Genomic DNA, 20000 nt, shown 5'->3' on the forward strand with positions numbered 1-20000 from the left:
AGTTAAAAAACATCTCATTCACTTTTGAGCGATGATAAAAATCTTTCATTGGGGCTTATCTCATTAATAAGTCATTTGTAGAACGATGAGGCAGATAATTTCTCTGCTTTCTGTGTTCCAAGCAGCTGGCTGGTTGAACCCCTAATTCACCACATCTTCAGCCTCGTTAGAGACAAAGTGTTCTCTGATTGATATGGATCCTTCCCTCCCTCCCTCCCTCCCTCTCTTCTCCTCTCTTCTCCTCTCCTTCACCTGTAGGATCAGTTCCCACACTCCTCTCCTGCTCTGTTAGAAGCAATGCTGTTAGAACTGTGCACTTCTGAACCTTGAATTATTGAATGCTGAACTTCATACATGCAGTGTTTCAGTATGTCTCTCTGGACAAAAGTGTCTGCTAAATAAGTAGAATGTCAAAATATCCCTTTCTCTCCTCTCTTCAGCTACTTCTAAGGCCTTGGACTGGCAAGATCTTGAAGATCTATAACATGGCTGTGGTTGTTTGAATGTTTACTCCCTGTTGTAATTGGGGTGAGTTTGTGATGGGCTCCCCTCCCCTCCCCTCCCCTCCCCTCCCCTCCCCTCCCCTCCCCTCCCCTCCCCTCCCCTCCCCTCCCCTCCCCTCCCCTCCCCTCCCCTCCCCTCCCCTCCCCTCCCCTCCCCTCCCCTCCCCTCCCCTCTATTGACTGCATAGTCTTTATTTTACTGATGAATTCATGTAAAACCAGATTCAGCAAAAAAACAATACCTTGAGGAATACTCACTAGTACTGCTGGGTAAAGTTGCTCCATACACACACACACACACACACACACACACATACATACACACTACCGAGAAAGAATGACAATTCAGCAGCCCCATGCAACAGTGTAACAGACTGTCCCCAAAGGACACTCCCCCCACCCCTGCCTCTCTCTCTATTTAATTTCCACAACAAAGCAGGTCAGAGGATTCTCACGCTGCTCTCAGCCTGCCGAGCGCTGCCCCCCCGCATGCACGCGCATGCACGCACACACACACACACACACACACACACCAAACTCTCTGCTCACACATACACACATGCACCAACCGGTCCCCACTCCCTTCATTTAATTCTCGCCATTTAATTCTACACCAGCTTCTTCTAAAACATGTATTCGACCTCCAGGAGATTTATTAAACCTCCAAGAGTCTGCTTCATCACCCACCTGCACCAGGCAGTGGATCTGGATGGTGGCTGGATGGTTTTACACAACCAGCTGTCTGTCAGGGCTTGGAGAACTAAGCTAGCCCACAGACAGTAGGCTATTTAATAGCCAGTAGGTTAGCAAGAAGAAAGTAGGCTATGCTGGAGCCAGTATTCTAGGTGTTAGGGGTAGTCAGTAGTACTACCAGAAGATAGTGGGCTAGGTGTTGGCCAGTACGCTAACTAGCAGACAGTGGGCTAGGTGTTGGTCAGTAGTGTAGCTAGCAGACAGTAGGCTAGGTGTTAGCCAGCAGGCTAGCTAGCAGCCAGTAGGCTAGGTAGCCAGTAGGCTAGCTAGCAGACAGTAGGTTAGGTGTTATTCAATAGGCTAACTAGCAGACAGTGGGCTAGGGGTTAGCCAGTAGGCTATCTAGCAGACAGTGGGCTATGTGTTGGTCAGTAGGGTAGGTAGCAGACAGAAGGCTAGGTATTAGCCAGTAGGCTAGCCAGCTGTGCTGAGCAGCATGTGTCAGCCTGCAGGGCTGCATTCCCATGATGCTCTGACCCATGAGCAGGGATTAGGCCGGGTCATTCATATACACGCTAATCTGCTAGCCACCGTTAGCACCCCCACCACCTTCTGCTCTGCAGCTTAGACAGACTCCCTCTTGCCTCCCCTATATGCCGTTAAACCACACCCTCGTGCACCTCCCGAGCCCCCTCCTATTCCTCCCCCAGCCTCCCGCTAGCCTCCCCTATGTACCGTTATACTGTCTACACCCCCTATGGGCTACCTCCCCTACCCCCCCATACCTCCCCGAACCTTGTCCTACATCTTCCCAATCCTCACATAGCTAGCACAACTTCACTTCAGTTTCCCATACACTCTCTCCTCCCCCAAGCCTCTCAACGCTTCCCCCAGGCCCTGACAGAGAATTCCCTTTCCTCTCCACCTCCGTCTCCCTTAGCTTCCTCCCAGCCTCCCCCCTATATCTCCCCAGTCGTTCCATTTCTTCACTTATTGGCTCTGTTGCACATCTACCTCTCATCTCCTGCATATTCATAATGCTATTTTCTCTCCTTTTATACATTTCTCCTTCTCAGTCTCTTTTAAAATAACCTTCCTTTTGTACCCTGGGATGATGATCTCCATCTCTCTCTCTCTCTCTCTCTCTCTCTCTCTCTCTCTCTCTCTCTCTCTCTCTCTCTCTCTCTGTCACTCTCTCTCTCTCTCTCTCTCTCTCTCTCTCTCTCTCTCTCTCTCTCTCCCTGTCCTATCCCCTGTCTTCCTCATCTAACCCACTTCCAGGTCCCTCACCCCCCCCCCCCCATCTTCTCCCTTCCCTCCCTCCCTGCTGTAGCCTGGCTGCCAGCCCAACTTTTCCCTGCCCACAAAAAAATGTGGTCGGGAAGTTGGGTCTGGAGGGTCTCGTATTGGGAACAACTACATAAAACCAGGATCTGGGCGGACCAATGACATTTTCAGGGTGGGCTTTATACGATGATGGACAGATGATCAACAGTGACGTAATCAACAACGTCACGAAAGAGCCCTTGGGTTGAATTTGTTTTCAACAAACAACATATTACGTTGCTCTGATTGGTTGTTGGTCTATCCAATTGACCGTAGAGGCATTTGTTTTACGAGTTCGGTTGAAACACGCCCCGTAGTCACAGCCCAACGGAGAGTTTTCAGACTTATATTCTGTCTAGAATTATGAGTATGACAACGTCAGGCTATCCCTGCTGTGCTCCTCCATCTCTCCTCCCTACAGCCCGTTGGGCCTTACTGCGTGTGTCGTAGCTGCGCCGAGAGCTGACAGTGACAACCACCTGTGTGTTTGCGTGTGCGTGTGCCGAACGTGTCAGTTAGGACGGCTGATCCACAGGATGCTGTGGTAAGCCTTGAAAGGATATGCAGCACATCATCAAGGGTATGGTACAGCCATTGTATTTCTATATGTTCTGTATGTCTCTGTGTGCGTGCCTGACGTCCAGAAGAGGCTGAAATAGCGCACAGCAGTGTGCTTACAAAGCTCATTAAAAGCGCATGAACACAAACACTTTCAGACAGAGGTGGCACAGATTCAAACCTGGTCCCTTTCAGCTTCTTCCTCCTGGCAGACAGACAGGCCTTGCTGGAGGCCCTCCAACAGGCCTCATTGTTCCTCAACACGCTGCATTAGGAGTGGAGTCTGGCTCTCAGAATAACCACTCACAAACGAAATGTCTGGCTATTAAAGATTGATTAAAGTAGTCTATGATTATTCAATTTTGTGGTGGCTGTGAGGGTGTGGGTGTCATGGCGGACCCCTTTCGACCAATTATCTTGTTTTCTCACTCAGTGAAAGAGCTGATTGTTTGTGTTGAGATGTTCTGGTTATGCAAATACATTGGAAATAAGTCACAAGTGCACACTCTTTTTATCTATTCCTCTCAAACTTGTGCACAGACACACACACCCACACACACACACACACACACACACACACACACACACACACACACACACACACACACACACACACACACACACACACACGGCCTCCTACTGTTGTCCTGCCTGTGATCTCCCCATTAGGCTTAACATGGGTCTTAGTAATTACCGCTTACCTCTTTCTGATTGGACTGGGCTGGTTCATGCCCCCTCGTTAGGGCTACCTCCTCGTTAGTGGCACCCCCCCATCCTTGTTATTACCCCTCCATCCCCCCCTCGTTAGCGGCGGTTACATGTCTGGTTACCAGACCTTTCTCTCCTCTCTTCATCTCGCTAACGATAATTACGAACGAGAGGCTGTCGATGCCAGACTTACAGATGAACGCTCTCTATGTGAAAAACCCTGAGTCACTGTGTGTGTGTACATATGTGTGTGTGTGTATATATATATATGTGTGTGTGTGTATATATATATATATATATATATATATATATATATATATATATATATATATATATGTGTGTGTGTGTGAATATATATGTGTGTGTGTGTGTGGGTGTGTGTGTGTGTCGGACTAGACGATGATCCGTGCAGGTCTTTACTTCCTGACTAGGAGTTCGGAGGTCAGCATCTCGTGGACCAGCAGGGCAGGCATTCAGGGTCAGACTGCTGTTCTCTCAGGGTGAGTGATGCTGACCCCTGAAGTGAGCACTAGCTCAGTGAACTGGTATCTCCTGGAAGATGTGTCACTGCTGCAGTCACTTAGCATTGTCACTACCCAGAGAACTGGATGTTATTGTAACTTTGCATGCCAGCAGGGTATATGTAGGGACACACACACAGACACACACACACAGAGAAATAAAGACACACTTGCATGCACACAAAATACACAAACAACAAGCTCACGTACACAAAATACACAAACCTCAAAAACAATGAAACACACACACTTGCATCGTTGCCAAAACTCATTGCAACTAATCACCAATTAGCTTAGCGAAAGGCCCTTCTGTGCCTCCACAATGCTAATGAAACAACAGCACAGCGACAACAATGGCAGCAGTGTAACCCTTCCCTTGCTCGTCATCACAGCCACGGACGGAGGAAAAACAAACGAGGGAGAGAAACGAGAGAATGTTGCCTGGGAGACCAAAAGATGTGATAGTAACAACAACAAAAGTGACATATAGAAAAGTGAGGATTTGGAACTGTGACCTTTCTGCGGTCAAATGTTCTTGTCCTAATGCTGCTCATTCCCCCTAATGGGTGGTGTAGCAAAGATGTTGGAGCATTTGATAATAGGTCAAGTGGTTGCAGGTTTAATCGTTGTACAATTTGGATGAAAGCATCTTATAAACGGTACATTACTATTGTCTCTGATTAGTCTGTTACCATAACAACAATAGCATATGGTGCTTGGCGTGGGCTTTCATCCAACGAAACACTCATCAAGTGTAACTGGATAATGTCTATGGACCCAGGGGAATCCGAACCCTGGTTCCCCCAAGTGGAGAACCTCCCTCAATCCCTTGTTGCTAAAGGACATGTCCAGACGTCAGATGATAGCAGAGATGTCCTACAGAACAACAACATCAACTGAGAACGCTGCAAGAAAGACACTTCTCCAGATCATCCTTCCTCTTTCTCTCTTTCTTCCCCAGCGTCCCACAACATAATTTGATCATGTTTTACGGACTTCCAGAACGTTGTTTGTCAGGTGGTGTTTCCGGTCCTCTGAAGCTGTCATCTCAGCTCTCTGGGCCCTCCACATCTCCTTCACTTTCATCCAACGAGTCTTGACTACGTTGCTGAGCTTCAGAGCTATGCTGCGTGGCGCTGTGTGTTTGAATGTGCTGACTGAGGGCTAGGAACGTTTGATGTTACTGGTGCATACAGACAGGAAGGATTTCCATACAGTAAAACAGCTACTTCATGTGGAAGGAGAAAGTAGGTCATCGAAAGAGAGGGAAACAATCAAATAGAATTCCAGGCCAGATAAGCCGTGGAATAGCTTCACACCCCAGTAAACCTGCTGAGTGTGTGTGTGTGTGTGTATGTGTGGGTATGTGCATGTGTGTGTATGTATGTGTGTCACCAGCTAGGGTACCAGGGGTCACATTTGGAGCAGGGGACCGGGGCCTAATCTTCCCATTGTCCAGGCCCAGGTAGGGGCCTGGCTGTGGGGATGAAGTTCCCCTTGAAGTAGAGTGATTTAGGGTGGGGCTAATGAAGTATGATGGGACAGACTCACAGCCCAACAGTCACTACGCTTCTCTCCCCCACCAACCTCTCCTCCCTCCAGCCTCACTCACCCCCACCACTCTCTCCCTAGCCTCCCTCTACCCCTCCTATTCCCAATCCCCCCTCTCCTCCCCCCTCCCCGACGCCTCTCTCCCCTTTCTGCTTCCCTCTCTCTTGCCCCAGACCCTCTTCCCTCTTCCTCCCCGCCCCCCCTCCTTTTCTTAAGTCGGCCCTGTTCTCAAAGCTCTCACACCACCTCACCACACCCCATCACTCTCAAACACCAGATCAATCCCCCCCACCTGCTCCTCCCTCCACCCCTCATCTCCTTCACAATTGTCACTGCGTCTCCTCTCTGGGAGGGGGGGTGGGGGGGGGTGGGGGGGAAGGGGGGGCGCGGGCAACAGATGTTGGCTGGTGTGAATAGGCTCCACAGCTCGTAAACTAGCCGGCCGCGATTTGGAGGGGAGAAGGATCAAAGGGAGAGTCTGATTGAGTAAACCCACCTCCTCCCTCCCTCCACACACACACACACACACACACACCCCCCACACACACACATACACACACACACACAGGTCTTCCCACTTGCTGCTGCTGTGTATAAGTGTTGTGTGTGTGCATCTCAGCATGTGTGTATGTGTACCAGAAGGAGTGAACTCCAGATAAAGAGGCCAGGCAGGGTGTCAGAGGTGGGAGGCAGACTTTGACACCTGGGTGATAATTGGGCCTGGGTACCACCGAGTCTCCCAAACCCAGGTGGCTGTGGTGACTGTGGTGAGAGAAGCTCTGCTCCGTTCTGCTCCGCTCGCCAGACGATGGTAAAAATAGCGACGTCATGAGGAGAAAGGAAAGGAGGGGAAAATGCAGGATTGGAAAGATAGAGGAGAAGAATCATCGTCTGACAGAGCACCCAGGCAACCTTGCCTGACAGACAGACCAAAGCCAACGATTGTTGAGAGTCAGGGGATTGTCTCCCCTGTCTGGTTTCCATTCTGGGTGTCTGGATGTTTCCTCTGGGTGGGAAAAGCCATCTGAGCAGACACAGAAGGTAGGTGTAGCTCAGTGGTTAAAGTGTTCGACTGCAGATCAAGAGGTTCAAATATCTCTTTGTAGAATTGCTTTGAAAAGTGTGTGTCAACTGAATACATCATTATCATGATCCCAAAACACCTAGGAATGCCCTGCGAAATGATCAATTCTGCTGTTGAACCAGTGAAAGCAGCCAGAACCAGACATGTGAAGCATGTCTAATGACTTTGTGTTGAAGTTTTGAGGCAGTGCAGAAGTGGGTTTGAGTTGATGGTTCTGACTGATAAAGTAACCGCAGTATCCGGCTATCCCTTACCATTGTCTCCCCTGGTCTTTTCCTGGTCGCTGGTCTCTCATAGTCTCTGGTCCCAGTAGAAAATTCTAGATGAAGACACTTGAGAGTCATCTCTGAGACAACTGGACCCTCCAAACAGGAAGGATCCTGTCCACTTCCTGGATGTGACACGTCACTGTTGTCTTTCTCTAGATCTCTCCCCATCTGCATCCCCCTCTCTCTTACTTCCTATTTCTGTTTCTCTCTCTCCCACTCTTTGGAGCTCTTCATGAAGCAATGAAACATGTGGATACTTTTGTATATATTTGGAGGTGGGAAAGTACACTATGTAACGTAAAGGATGGAGAACAATCTTTTGGGGATACGTGAAGCCAGACATTGTTTTTCTACTTTTGTTACTTAGTTCTGGTGTCAGTGGTTGTGTTAATGTGTCTTTGGTGTTGGGTTTCATTCTTTATTTATTATTGATGTATTGTGGTGCTCTCCAGGGCTTGTCAATGTGTCTTGGAGCATGTAGTAATGTTCTGCCAACCTGTAAGGAACTAATAAAGGTGTGTCACTGTAAAACTCTCCACTCTCTGTCTGTCTCTCTCTTGCACACTTTCTCTCCCTTCGTGTCTCTCCCGCTCCCGCCTTCTCTCCCTCTGTTTATGACTCCCTACATCACACAAACACAAACACGGCTGGTGTGTGCCCTCCTCTGATCTGGAGCTCTGGGAGAGGAAGGCAGTGTGTCAGCTTTCACAGTGCCGGTCTCTTGAAAGATACAACTTGTTATCTCAGGCAGATCATCAATGACAGGAGGTCTTCATGTACACCTCAAGGTGTTTCCGCAAATGCCAGCCACGTCCATGGGGCGTCGAGATGACCGGTACCAGATCCGCCTGACAGGACGATGGAGAGAGAAGATGAAGGAGGGAGGGAGGGAGGGAGGGAGTGAGTGAGGGGGGGGAGATTGTCTCCTGAGGTAAAAGTAGGATGAGTTGAAAGTGACATGAAAAGATTGCTAAGGCTCACTCGGAGTTGGCCAAATTATTGCTTTAGAGTGGAAAATGGTTCATGGTAATGTCGAACGTGACACACTCACATTTTCTCTCTCTCTCTCTGTCTCTCTGTCTCTGTCTCTCTGTCTCTCTCTCTCTCTCTCTCTCTGTCTCTCTGTCTCTGTCTCTCTGTCTCTGTCTCTCTGTCTCTCTGTCTCTCTGTCTCTCTGTCTCTCTGTCTCTGTCTCTCTCTGTCTCTCTCTCTCTCTCTCTCTCTCTCTCTCTCTCTCTCACACACACACACACACACTAATTCAACATCCTCCAGGATGCAAACAACTCCTTACAAGCCCACTGAGGTAATCAAGACATGGAAAAGCTGTTTGACTACGCATAAAGCACATCCTGTTTCAGTCACGAGCCTCTCAAGAGGCAGCCTCTCGGCCGGGGCATCTGGGTAGTGACAGCAGCGCCGCGACGAGCACGCTGGTGTCACCAGAGTGGTGTAGGAACAGAGCAAGACCTGCAACATGGAAAACCTCTCCTCTTCCACTCCTGTGGGGGAAAGCGCTTAGTATCCCGCCAGAGTGTCAGCGTTCCAAGACTGAGTGTTTTCCTGTTGTACCCAGAAGACCAGAGACAGTGAATCGTATCCCAGCATGCACCTCAGCTGAATCACTGCTTTTCTCTTCGGTGGGATTAGGAGTCATGAGGGGGGATCAGCTGTTGTAAAAGTGTTAGCATTCGCGTTCACTTCCTGTCTTCCTGTGTTTTTTCTTCTTCTCTGACAGCGCCAGGTTTTAACCTGAGGTTGGCGGCTGCCAGCAGGAAGTTGGCAGCCGGAGACAGGAAACCACCAGCAGCGTTCTGTCAATTCTGTCAGTTCCCCTCTTCTTGGTGTTGGGATTTTAAACAAGCACTCACATCAAGGTCAATGTCAAATAAATGGAACAAGGCCAAAACAGAGCAGAAGACAGAATGTTCCTCAGGATCAAATTAAGTGAATGTGAGCTCAGCCCAGAGAATATTGGGTTGAGACAAGGATTCGGTGTTATCTAGCATTCAAAATCAAGGCAGACATTTCTCTACAGACAAATATCAACCCAGACATATGTCCTCAGACATACTGTATATCTCTACAAACATCAGAATATCATCACATAAAGGTATATTTGAACAAAGGCATATTTGAACACAAGACTGTATAAACAAAATGAGGTCAGAACTAAGTCTGTCTTGTACTGTACATGACTACTGAAGGTGACTGTGACTTTGCAGTTCTATTACAGTAATCTGTCTGGAATCTGATCACACAGCAGATAACAGAAGTCAACAACAGTAGGAATTATATGCAAACAGCCTGCGGAGATGAATGGGAATTCACACACACACACACACACACACACACACACAACAATGAAAACGCACACACACATACACACACCCATGCCAGCACACACACACATACAAATGAACAGGCACGCACGTACACTCCAGCAGACACACACACACACACGTAAACACACACATATGCACACACGTGCACACACATACACTCCAGCAGACACACACACACACGTAAACACACACATATGCACACACGTGCACACACACACACACACACACACTCCAGCAGACACACACACACACACAAAAGGTATGAAGGGTCACTTTATCTTCCTCCGTCCAGCCTGCGGTTGATGTGTCAGCGTGTTTGTGATATCACTCCCACAGCCTGTCACAACATCTCCACTCAGCGTCCGACTCCAGCTCTGATCCGCAGCCTCCACACGCTGACAGGGGTGTCAGGATCCCCGCCCTGCCACCGTGCCGTCAGGCATCGCATCACCTGCCGAGGACAGATCAGAGCCACACACGGCAGCCTCGGGGTGGGAGGAGGATTCATGCTTCATGCAAGAAGAACGAGACGGGAGAGAGGAGATTGGAGGTAAGAGATGCTCTGTTTGTGTTTGTGTGTCCGAGAAGGGCTGGAAGATATCTGGAGGTGAGAGAGGGTGCCGGGTTGGAGGTTGAAAGGGGGGGGGGGGGCGGGGTGATGGGGTGGTGGGTGAGAGAGAGCGAGGGAGTTGGGGTGGAGGGGGAGGGATGGGGAGAGGAGAAGGGTGTTGGGGTGAAGGGTGAGAGAGGGGGAGATCAATGAGGTTTAGGCCTGGGGCAGATCAAGGGGGACGCCTCTGCTGCCCCCTAGTGACAGACACCCACAGCTGTGACAATTTTGACCCTGGACCCTGCAGTGGAGGTGCTGTGAGTTCCATGGGAAAGTTCCTCATTTCAGAGTAAAGTAGAAACACAGCTTCACTGTGCCCTGGAAGGATGAAACAAGGCAACTGAATCCAAGAAGAAGAAAAAAAAAACATTTACGACTTTATTCCTTCCAAAAACTAAAAGGGTTTGTCAAAAGGAACAGAGAGAATCATGGCAAACCTTCAAGAAAAATATTTTTATTTCATTATAAATCCACATATTTTGTATCTATGAAAGCATAAAATCCCATGTTAAGTGTTTTGTGTTTTTCGTCTTGTTGGTTTCATGATCGTCGAGGGGATCAACAGGGGTATCAAATCAGCGCGAACAAAGAGTGTGTCTCACATACAAATACAAACACAGTCAACAGACAGCGAGGGCTCAAGGACAGAAGACTGGATCCTCTCAGAAAACACAGTCTTTGCCTGGTGAGCTTTTAATTCAACCAAACTCAAGTTATTTGTGTATTTTTTTCATTACCATCGTAAGAGCATGACACTGTGCTGCAGTTGTGTTGTGTCTCAGCCCCCTGCTGTTTCCCTGGCTTGCAGACCAGTCTAATAGTGACACACAGACAATCCAAGGACAAAATACTGAATGTTCTTCACGCTCATCCACAACGGATAGACTTGTTCTCGTAATAATTTGAATATATTATTCAGTTGTCCTTAAAGAGAGAGAGAGCACGAGAGTGAGAGATGAAGAGAGAGAAAGAGAATGAGAAAGAGGTTTACGATTTAAATGGTTATAAAGTGCCCTAACAGTTCTCTGAATGACAGTTAGATATAGGTGAGTCGATGTGACATCATCACCAATGCCCCTGGGCAGAAGAATACTGTACTGGATCCAGTAGATCTCTGTGAGACTAGATCCCTCCAGTAGATCTCTGAAGTGGTAGGTTTATCTGTGACTACATGCCTCTAGTACATCTCTAGAGTATGCAGATCTCTTTGTCAGTGGATCCCTCCAGTAGATCTCTGGAATCAGCATATTCCTCTGGTAGTGTATTCCTTTGGCATACGATCATCAGGGGAGAGAGGAGCGGGGATCAACAGACTACAAGACCCACAAGACACTGCACGGATCTTCCATGGATGTTCCAAGATCGGCAAAATCTACGTCGAAATCCGACAAGTATCTCCAAAGTTGTTCCACGTTCCTTGATAGAATCCTGGAATCCTCGAGTGTCACCGGTCAAAGGTCAGCAATTTTTCCATGAGGACAGAGACGGGACCAGAACAAACACCCCCCCCATTACCCCCCCCCCCCCACCCCCACCCGTCTCCGGAGGCAGGGAGGGGGTGTGAACCCATGCAGTGCTGCTCCAGAGCTGGGTCCAGGCCCGGTGGTTTCTGGGTAGGATTGCATAAGAAACAAAGCACAACGTTCCTCGACTGGTATCCCGCCCACCTCTTGTATCTACTCTCGGGTTGGCTTCCATCCCTCAGGTTGGCTCTGAAGACTCATGGACCAAGGGGACCTGAACAAGACAAGAAGTGGTCATCAGAAATTTCAACCACTCAGAGACATAGTTGAACAGAGTAAAAGTAAACAACGTTTGGAAATGTCTGATAAACGCTTTGACATTTTCAGCAAAGCTCTTTACTACATTATACTTGTTATTTGTCATTGTCCCTGCAATCACCACTCCAGTTATTAGGGTTGGCCTTTGGAGGAGCATGTCTCGCTGTCAGTAAGTGCCATTTCGTCATCCAATTGAGAATCACATGAGGTGAAACAGCTCATCTCTCTCTCTCTGTCTCTCTGTCTCTGTCTCTCTGTCTCTGTCTCTCTGTCTCTGTCTCTCTCTCTCTCTCTCTCTCTCTCTCTCTCTCTCTCTCTCTCTCTCTCTCTCTCTCTCTGTATGTCTCTTTTTCTGTCTTTATGTCTCTCTCTCTCCAGTAGATGGGACAATGTGTTGGAATGTGTGAATCTGAAACTCTCTCTCTCACACACACACACACACACACATACGCACAGACCCACTGGAATCAATACATTGTGTGAGCCACATTTGAGAATGAAATATCAGAACAGGAGACAGTGTGTCTACTGTCCTCTTCTCTCCTGTACTTTCCACTTCACTTCTCTCCTGTCCTCTCCTCAGTTTTATCAGTGTCACCGTAAATCGTTATCCTCTATTCCCCATCTGTTCTGTTTCACGTTTACCCTTCTTCTCTCCTCTCTCAATCTATCTCCCGCACACACAATAAATCACCTGGTGTCCCTCTCTATTGCTTTATCTTCAATCATTCTACTCTCCCTCCATCCATTTTCTCCCTCTCTCCTCCCTGATCCCTCTATCCTTGGTGTTTTCTCGTAAACACCACTCCCTCTCCCTCTCCGATCCTTCACTCTGCTCTGCCCTTCAACTGCTCCCTCTCTTCCCCTTCCCCTCATGTTCTTCATTTCTCTCTCTCTTTCTCTCTCTTCTCTCTCTCTCTCTCTCTCTCTCTCTCTCTCTCTCTCTCTCTCTCTCTCTCTCTCTCTCTCTCTCTCTCTCTCTCTCTCTCTCTCTCTCTCTCTCTCTCTCTCTCTCTCTCTCTCTCTCTCTCTCTCTCTCTCTCTCTCTCTCTCTCTCTCTCTCTCTCTCTCTCTCTCTCTCTCTCTCCTTCCCTACCACTCTTCCTGCGCATTACAGATACAGAAACACTGTCAAACTCTGAAGGCTGGGGTTGATAGACGCAGACACACACACACACGCAAGGCTCCAGGAATGGGGAGAGATGGAGAGAGAGTGCAGCTCGGTGCTGAAGGAGGACACTGCAGTATAAGACTCGTCCACCAGGGGTCAGTGTCGCACCAGCCCCTCACGCAGTAGCAGCGCTTCACTGTGAACATTGTTTAAGCTCTGGCAAGCTGCTGCATTCACACACCCCTGTCAGCTCTGCCGCTAAACAAGCCTATAAAACAATGGCTGCTTCATCCCTCTATAGCCACTACTCACTCTATTCATGGTTATGGCACACACAATGAGGTCACACAGGAGGGACTGTCCGTGTGTATGTGTGTGTGTGTGTGTGTGTCTGTGTGGGGGGGTTATGTGTATTTGTGGATGACTGTGTCTGTGTGTGTATCTGTGGGGCTTTTAGTTGAATACGTGTGTGCGACTGTGTGTGTGGGGGGAGGTTGAAGGTGTGTGTCTGACGAGAGTTGAAGACACCCCAGTGCAGCTCTGGCCAGACAGATGTATTGTGGATTAGTAGGCAGCCGGTCTAAAGCTGCTTGTGGTGTGTGTGTGTGTGTCTGATATTGCAGCAGATATTAAACCCTGGACAGATATGCTGCTGGTCGGCTGGGAGTAGAAGACTGGGAGGGAGGGAGGGAGGGAGGGGAAGGAGGGAGGGGGGGAGGGAGGGGAAGGAAGGAGGGAGGGAGGGAGGGAGGGGGGGAGGGGAAGGAGGGGAGGGAGGGGGGAGGGAGGGAGGGGAAGGAGGGGAGGGAGGGGGGAGGGAGGGAGGGGAAGGCGTAGACACACAGCGAGGGAGGGTCGGTGGGGAAGAGGGAGAGGGGGGAGGAGAGAGAGAAAAGGGAGAGAGGGTGACGGGAGGGAGACAGAGGGAGGAGGAGAGGGAGAGATTAAGGGAGGGAGAGAGAAGGATGGAGGGAGAGGGGGAGTGTAGGGAGGGCAGGCAGGAAGGAGGCAGATGGGGAGCGAGGGGAATGATGAAAGGGCGGGGGTGATACCCAGGCTGGAGTACTAAGGGAATATGGGCCAGTGGAGGCAGGGGGGGACAGAAAGAAAGCCAAGATAACTGATGGGAAGGGAGGTCATAAGAGGAAAATATGGAAGAAATTGAGTCAGGGAGGTTTAGAGGGATGGAGGGAGGAGGAGATGGAGGGTAGGAGGTGTGGAGGCATGGAGGAAGGGTTGATAGAAAGATACAGGCGGGGGGGGAGAGAAGGAGGGGTGAAGGGCGAGAGAAATGAGTGAGTACTAGAGCCCTGCTAGTCATACTTTAGTGTTTATCTGCTGTGTGATTTTATGATTATTGCTTATTCCCCTCAGCCCAGACTGGCATGGGGCACCAGCAACACCACAGCTGCTGGGCTGCAGAACCAGCTCACACACACACACACACACACAAAAAGAGACATACACACACACACACACAAACCCTACTGTCAGACAGACACACCCATGCACACATATACGGCCACACACACACACTCACAAACAGCCATACATATATCCAAACACACTCTCCCTGTGACACACTTGGTGGATGCAGCTGTAGCAGTGCTTCAGTGGAACATCTGTTGAGCTGATTCATCAGAGCTCACTGAAAAGACACGCCCTTGAAACAGGCAGACACATTTGGACTCGCCTGTTCTCTGGGGGGTGCGCATATCCAGCCGCACACACATGAATTCATATTTTGTCAAGCTCCAACTCTGATTGGTAGAGCAGTTGGATGGACATACCCCACTCACCTATGACAGGAGAGCCTGCTCGGCGAGGCAGGGGGAGCGGGGCGTCGCCCGTCCTGTGTTATTGCGAGGTGGCGTCGTCCTCCGCGCGCCCATACTCGGGGTTCAGATCCACCACCGTGGTGCCTCTCAACGCCGCCCCAAACCCCCCCTCGCACCCCCCTCCCGGCCCGTCCTGCCCCCGGTCCTGGTGCGGCGGGGGCTTGCCGCCGGCCGAGCCCGACCCCGCGGAGGAGGAGGGGGGCAGGTGAGCCCCCGGCCCCCCCCCCGCCTGGCCCCCGTTGGTCTGGGAGCACACGTTGCTGACGCGGGCCGCCTTCTGCTTGTAGTGGTTGCTGTGCAGTTTGTACTTCATGAGCAGGATGAAGATGAAGACGAGGACCGAGGCCACGATGATGCCGCCGATGATGATGATCATGGTGCCGCCCAGGAAGTGGTCCCGTATGGAGTGGCAGCGGCCGTACTCGCGCTCGGTGGCGAAGGCCACGCAGCCCACCAGGCGTGTGCCCGTCAGGGCCGTCACGCCGTCGTCATACACGGCCAGCACGCACAGGTCGTAGTCCCGCGACGCGGCCAGGTCGCTGAGCAGGAAGAGCTTGTGGGAGGCCGGGATCATCCTGGAGGGAGGGGGGTGGGGGGGGGGGAGGGGAGGAGGGAATGAGAGAAGAGGGGGGATTGTGGAGAGGAAAAGAAGAGAGAAATAGTTGGTCGTGAGGAAGCTGGGAACATTTGGGAGGAGTGGTGGACAGGGAGAGAGAGAGAGAGAGAGAGAGAGAGAGAGAGAGAGAGAGAGAGAGAGAGAGAGAGAGAGAGAGAGAGAGAGAGAGAGAGAGAGAGAGAGAGAGAGAGAGAGAGAGAGAGAGAGAGAGAGAGAGAGAGGGGAATGTTATTGATGGAGGGATGATTGGAGGAGAAATGTAAAAGTGGAGGTCAGAGAACCAAACAACCTCCTTTTCAACTCGCAAAGATTACACTTAACCTTGAACATCTCCACACAAACACACATAAATACACACGCCCGCACACACACGCTCACACATATACACACTCTTGATGCCCTCTCGTTGTCTTCTCTCTCAGACAGGTAAAGCATGATTTACTCCCTGTCTCACACAAACACAGACACACATGTATACTTACACACACACACACACACATATACACACTAGACCACACAGAGAAGTGTGAATGCATGTGAGAGGAGCTTACATGCATTATTCATACAACCCCCCAACACACACATACACACACACATACACACACACACACACACACAGACACTCCTCTTCCTCCACCGCCAGGTTAGTTCCATTTATCAACTCGGTTGCCGTGGCCACGGGCTCCAAGGTGACGAGGAGAGAGGGTGTATTCTGAGGCTGGCGGTGTCCACCGGTGATGGGGGGTGGGGGTTACCGTGTGTGTGACGGCGCATGCATGAAACATTTCTCGCGCGGCCAACAAAGCTGTTGGGAAGGGGGCTGAGGGGGGCTGAGGGGGGGAGGGGGGCAGAGGTCATCCTCTGCAGAAACCATGCTTCCACTCTTCACACGACTGCTGTTCCTATTAGACGGGCCTGCCCTGTCCTGCACACAGGTTAACACTGTCACACACACTCTACGCACACTCATACACACCAACACACAGGCTGACCCAGCCGCACACAAGCGACACGCATACAAACTAGCACACACACCAACAAACAGATATCATGCAGACTGACTCACCACACACACACTAATACACATGCTAATACACACACACACAGACTATTATAGTACACAGGCCAACACGTAGCCACGCACACGCTTCCACACGCGCTAACTCAAAGCACCCCCCCCCTCCTCCACACTCTCATTTCAAGTGGATAGGGGAAGGATCCGATCGACTGGGGCTGGGGCTGGGGCTGGGGCTGGGGGAGTGGTAGAGGTAGATGAGGGGTATGGTGGATGAGATCTTGGATGAGTGAGCCGTAGGGTGGATGAGGGGTAGAGGTAAATGAGGGCTGGGCTGGATATGGGGTTAAGTAGTAGATAAGGGCAGGTGGTCATCATTAGTGATGACCACGGAAGCCTGTGGAAATATTGTTAGGCCGCCGCCTACAGCCGTATGTGTGTGTGGGTGGAGAGTGTGTGTGTGCGCGCCTCAGGGTGTGAGAAAGGTTTTGTGGATCAGGAGATAATATGTCCAGATGTAGAACTTCAGACCTCAAGCCGTCTGACCTGCTCTGCTGGAGCTGACCCTGGATCGGGGGGGGGGGGGGGGGGATGTTCATCATTACCGGATGGGGCTGAGGGGGTGGTCATTATGATAGGAGCTGGAAGGATGGATGGCAGGAGGTGAAGGAGATGGCTGGATGATAGCCTAAAAGACGACGGGTGGAGGGAGAGGAGGTGTGTGTGTGTGTGTGCACGTCCCTTTTCAGTTTTGACCTTGTCACAGTCCTTGTCACTAGACTTCCATTCTGTCACGTCTGAGGACAGAATGTCGGCCAAGCAGGGGCCAGGGGGTGTGAGGTGGGGTGAGGGGGGGGGGGGGGGGCGAGGAGGGGTGAGGATGAGGGAGGGGGGGGGTGTCGTCAGCTGCCAGAATCGGTAGGGGTGGAGGGCAGGTGGAGAGCGTGTGTGTGTGTGATGCCTTGTGTGTGCCACACAGGGGTGTGTTTGTCTCCGTGTGTTCTGTGAACCACGCTGTGTGTCTGTGTGTCACACGTTTGTGACAGTGAGTGGGTGTCACATTTTCCCATCACCTGCTGTCTGACATAACCAGTGTGATGCTGTATAATTGCTTGGGATCCAACCCTAGGCTCCAGCAGTACAGACATATAGGCAATTACTAGGTACTGATCCCAGGATGAAAGAGAGGGAGAGACAGAGAGAGAGAGAGAGAGAGAGAGAGAGAGAGAGAGAGAGAGAGAGAGAGAGAGAGAGAGAGAGAGAGAGAGAGAGAGAGAGAGAGAGAGAGAGAGAGAGAGAGAGAGAGAGAGAGAGAGAGAGAGAGAGAGAGAGAGAAAGGAGAGAGGGAGGAGAGAGATAGAGAAAAGAGAGAGAGACAGAGAGAAATGGAGGGAGTGAAAGAAGCTCAAAGAAAGAGGACTGATAAGACAAGGAGAGGCAAATGGACACCTTCTGTTCTCAGGGCTGGTGAAGGAAAAAAAGTCTCAGATGATATAAAGCTGTTCTTCCCTTTATCTCCCCCTTTCCTCCCCCCTGTCTCCCGGCTGCCTGTCTACTGGGACTGGGACTCATGTGGGCTTAATTGATTTGAAAATGCAAGTGCTGATTACTTTGCGCTTCCATAAAGCAAGGGGCCTTCCCATGATTTTTCTTTTTTGGCATAATTAACCGCAAATTGCTTTTCATACGTGTATTTTGTTCCCTTGTAATCCTTCCTGAGGGATCGGACGAGCCTTAATTACATGCTCGCAGCCCTCCTTCAGCGAGGGATCAGCCCAGGGTCACAGAGTTGGGAAGGAAGTATGAGATGGAGAATAGAGGAAGAGGAACAGGAGGAATATGAACAGAGCAATCGATGGATTCATTTCCTGCACGGTCTATTGTTGGGTGATACAATAAACCAGAGAGAGGGAGAGAGAGGGAGAGAGAGGGAGAGAGAGGGAGAGAGAGGGAGAGAGAGGGAGACTGAGAGAGAGAACGAGAGAGAGACTGAGCCAGACAGTCAGAGAGGCAGAGAGAGAGTTGGAGAGGAAGAGAGAGTTAGAGAAGTAGAGGTGAAGGAAGATTGTTGGAAATGGGGGGAATGAGGGTGAGGGAGGAGAGAAGATGAGGAAGTGGGTGGATGGATGAGGCGTTGGAGAGAGCAGGGGGAAGAAGAAAAAGAGAGAGATGGAGCTCGTTTCAGCCCTGAGGCTGGGGATAAGGAGACTCCCAGCTCCAGCCTGACTCTGTAATGCTCCAGAGCTATGGCCAGCTTGCTTTATTGTGTTAGAATAAATAGAAGTACTTATCTGTTCAGGGAAAAGCACACAAGGGGATATAGATGACTGTTGGGGTTGATATTTTCCTTCACACACATACACACACACACACACACACACATAACTCACACACACACACACACACGTTCACATGGACACATTATTATGCAAAACAAGCATAAACACATTGAACCATGAACACAAAAAATCCTCCCCATTACATAATAAACAAACACCACTGATAATGCAACACACACCTGAGTCGAATGGGCCGCAGACACGCTGTAGCTGTGTGTGAGAGGCTGGGTGGGAGACTAAGGGGGACACAAGGGGACAGAGAGGCTGGTGGGGAGGCTCGAGGGGAGCGGGTGGAAGGGAAGGAGGCTGGAAAGGCTGAAGGGGAGAGGTTGTTGAAGAGTGCTTATCAAACAACAACCACTGGAAGGGCTAGTGACTTTTAACAAGGTTCCACATTCATACCAGCCAAACACTAACATTGTGTTATTAGTTAAGGATTTTTAGATATTTATATTTGTATATGTGTGGAGAAAATTCCCCTTTTTGTCCAAGGCTGGCATTCACACATGCATAAACACAAACACACACACACACACACAATCACTTAAAATACTCTACAATGCAACACTTCCTATAAATCCTTCCATGACCCCTTAGATAGCTCTACAGAGAACAGCTCTGACACTCTCTTCATTACATCACTATACGACCGGCCTTCCACATACTACATCACCGCCAGAGTAGATAATATCCCACTCTATCTCATCCTCAGTCAGGTCACCACATCGCCAACTCCGCCTCCTTAGCCCTGGAGACAAGATAGATGCTAGCATGTCCTCTGATTATGGCTCTACATCACCTCCATGTCACTGCCAACTACATTACCGCTAACGGTTAACGGCTATTGAGAAGAGAAGCTGTAGGCCGGGGTTGGATGATGGCTTATCAACTCTGCAAGGCAATTGGCTGGGGATAGCTAATGGCTAATGGCTAGGATTCATTGCAATACAACAATACAGGCTTGGAGGAGGCTAATGGCTGATGCTAATGGGCACCTGGCAAAAGCCCTGCAGGGCTGAAGGGGGGTGAGGTCACAGTTTACCTTTCAGTCATCCTCAAGTTGATTTGACTGTGTTCTAGCATTGTATCGCATGTGTTAGCTGTGCACAGTCAAGGAACAGGCAGAGAGAAA

The 20000-nt window shown here is 50.1% G+C and overlaps 1 protein-coding gene across 1 annotated transcript in view; it reads right to left on the reverse strand.

Annotated features, from left to right (window-relative positions):
• Positions 1-14917: 14917 nt before the first annotated feature.
• LOC146257173 (leucine-rich repeat and fibronectin type III domain-containing protein 1-like protein) overlaps positions 14918-20000 on the reverse strand; it is a 6945-nt gene continuing 1862 nt past the window's right edge. Inside the window, exon 3 of the mRNA XM_084674359.1 lies at positions 14918-15473. Within this exon, the coding sequence (XP_084530485.1) occupies positions 14918-15473 (556 nt within the window). The remainder of the gene's footprint in view (positions 15474-20000) is intronic.

This window comes from Hypomesus nipponensis, chromosome 15 (assembly GCF_054491055.1).
Source record: "Hypomesus nipponensis isolate SF chromosome 15, ASM5449105v1, whole genome shotgun sequence".
In the NCBI taxonomy this organism is placed as follows: domain Eukaryota; kingdom Metazoa; phylum Chordata; class Actinopteri; order Osmeriformes; family Osmeridae; genus Hypomesus; species Hypomesus nipponensis.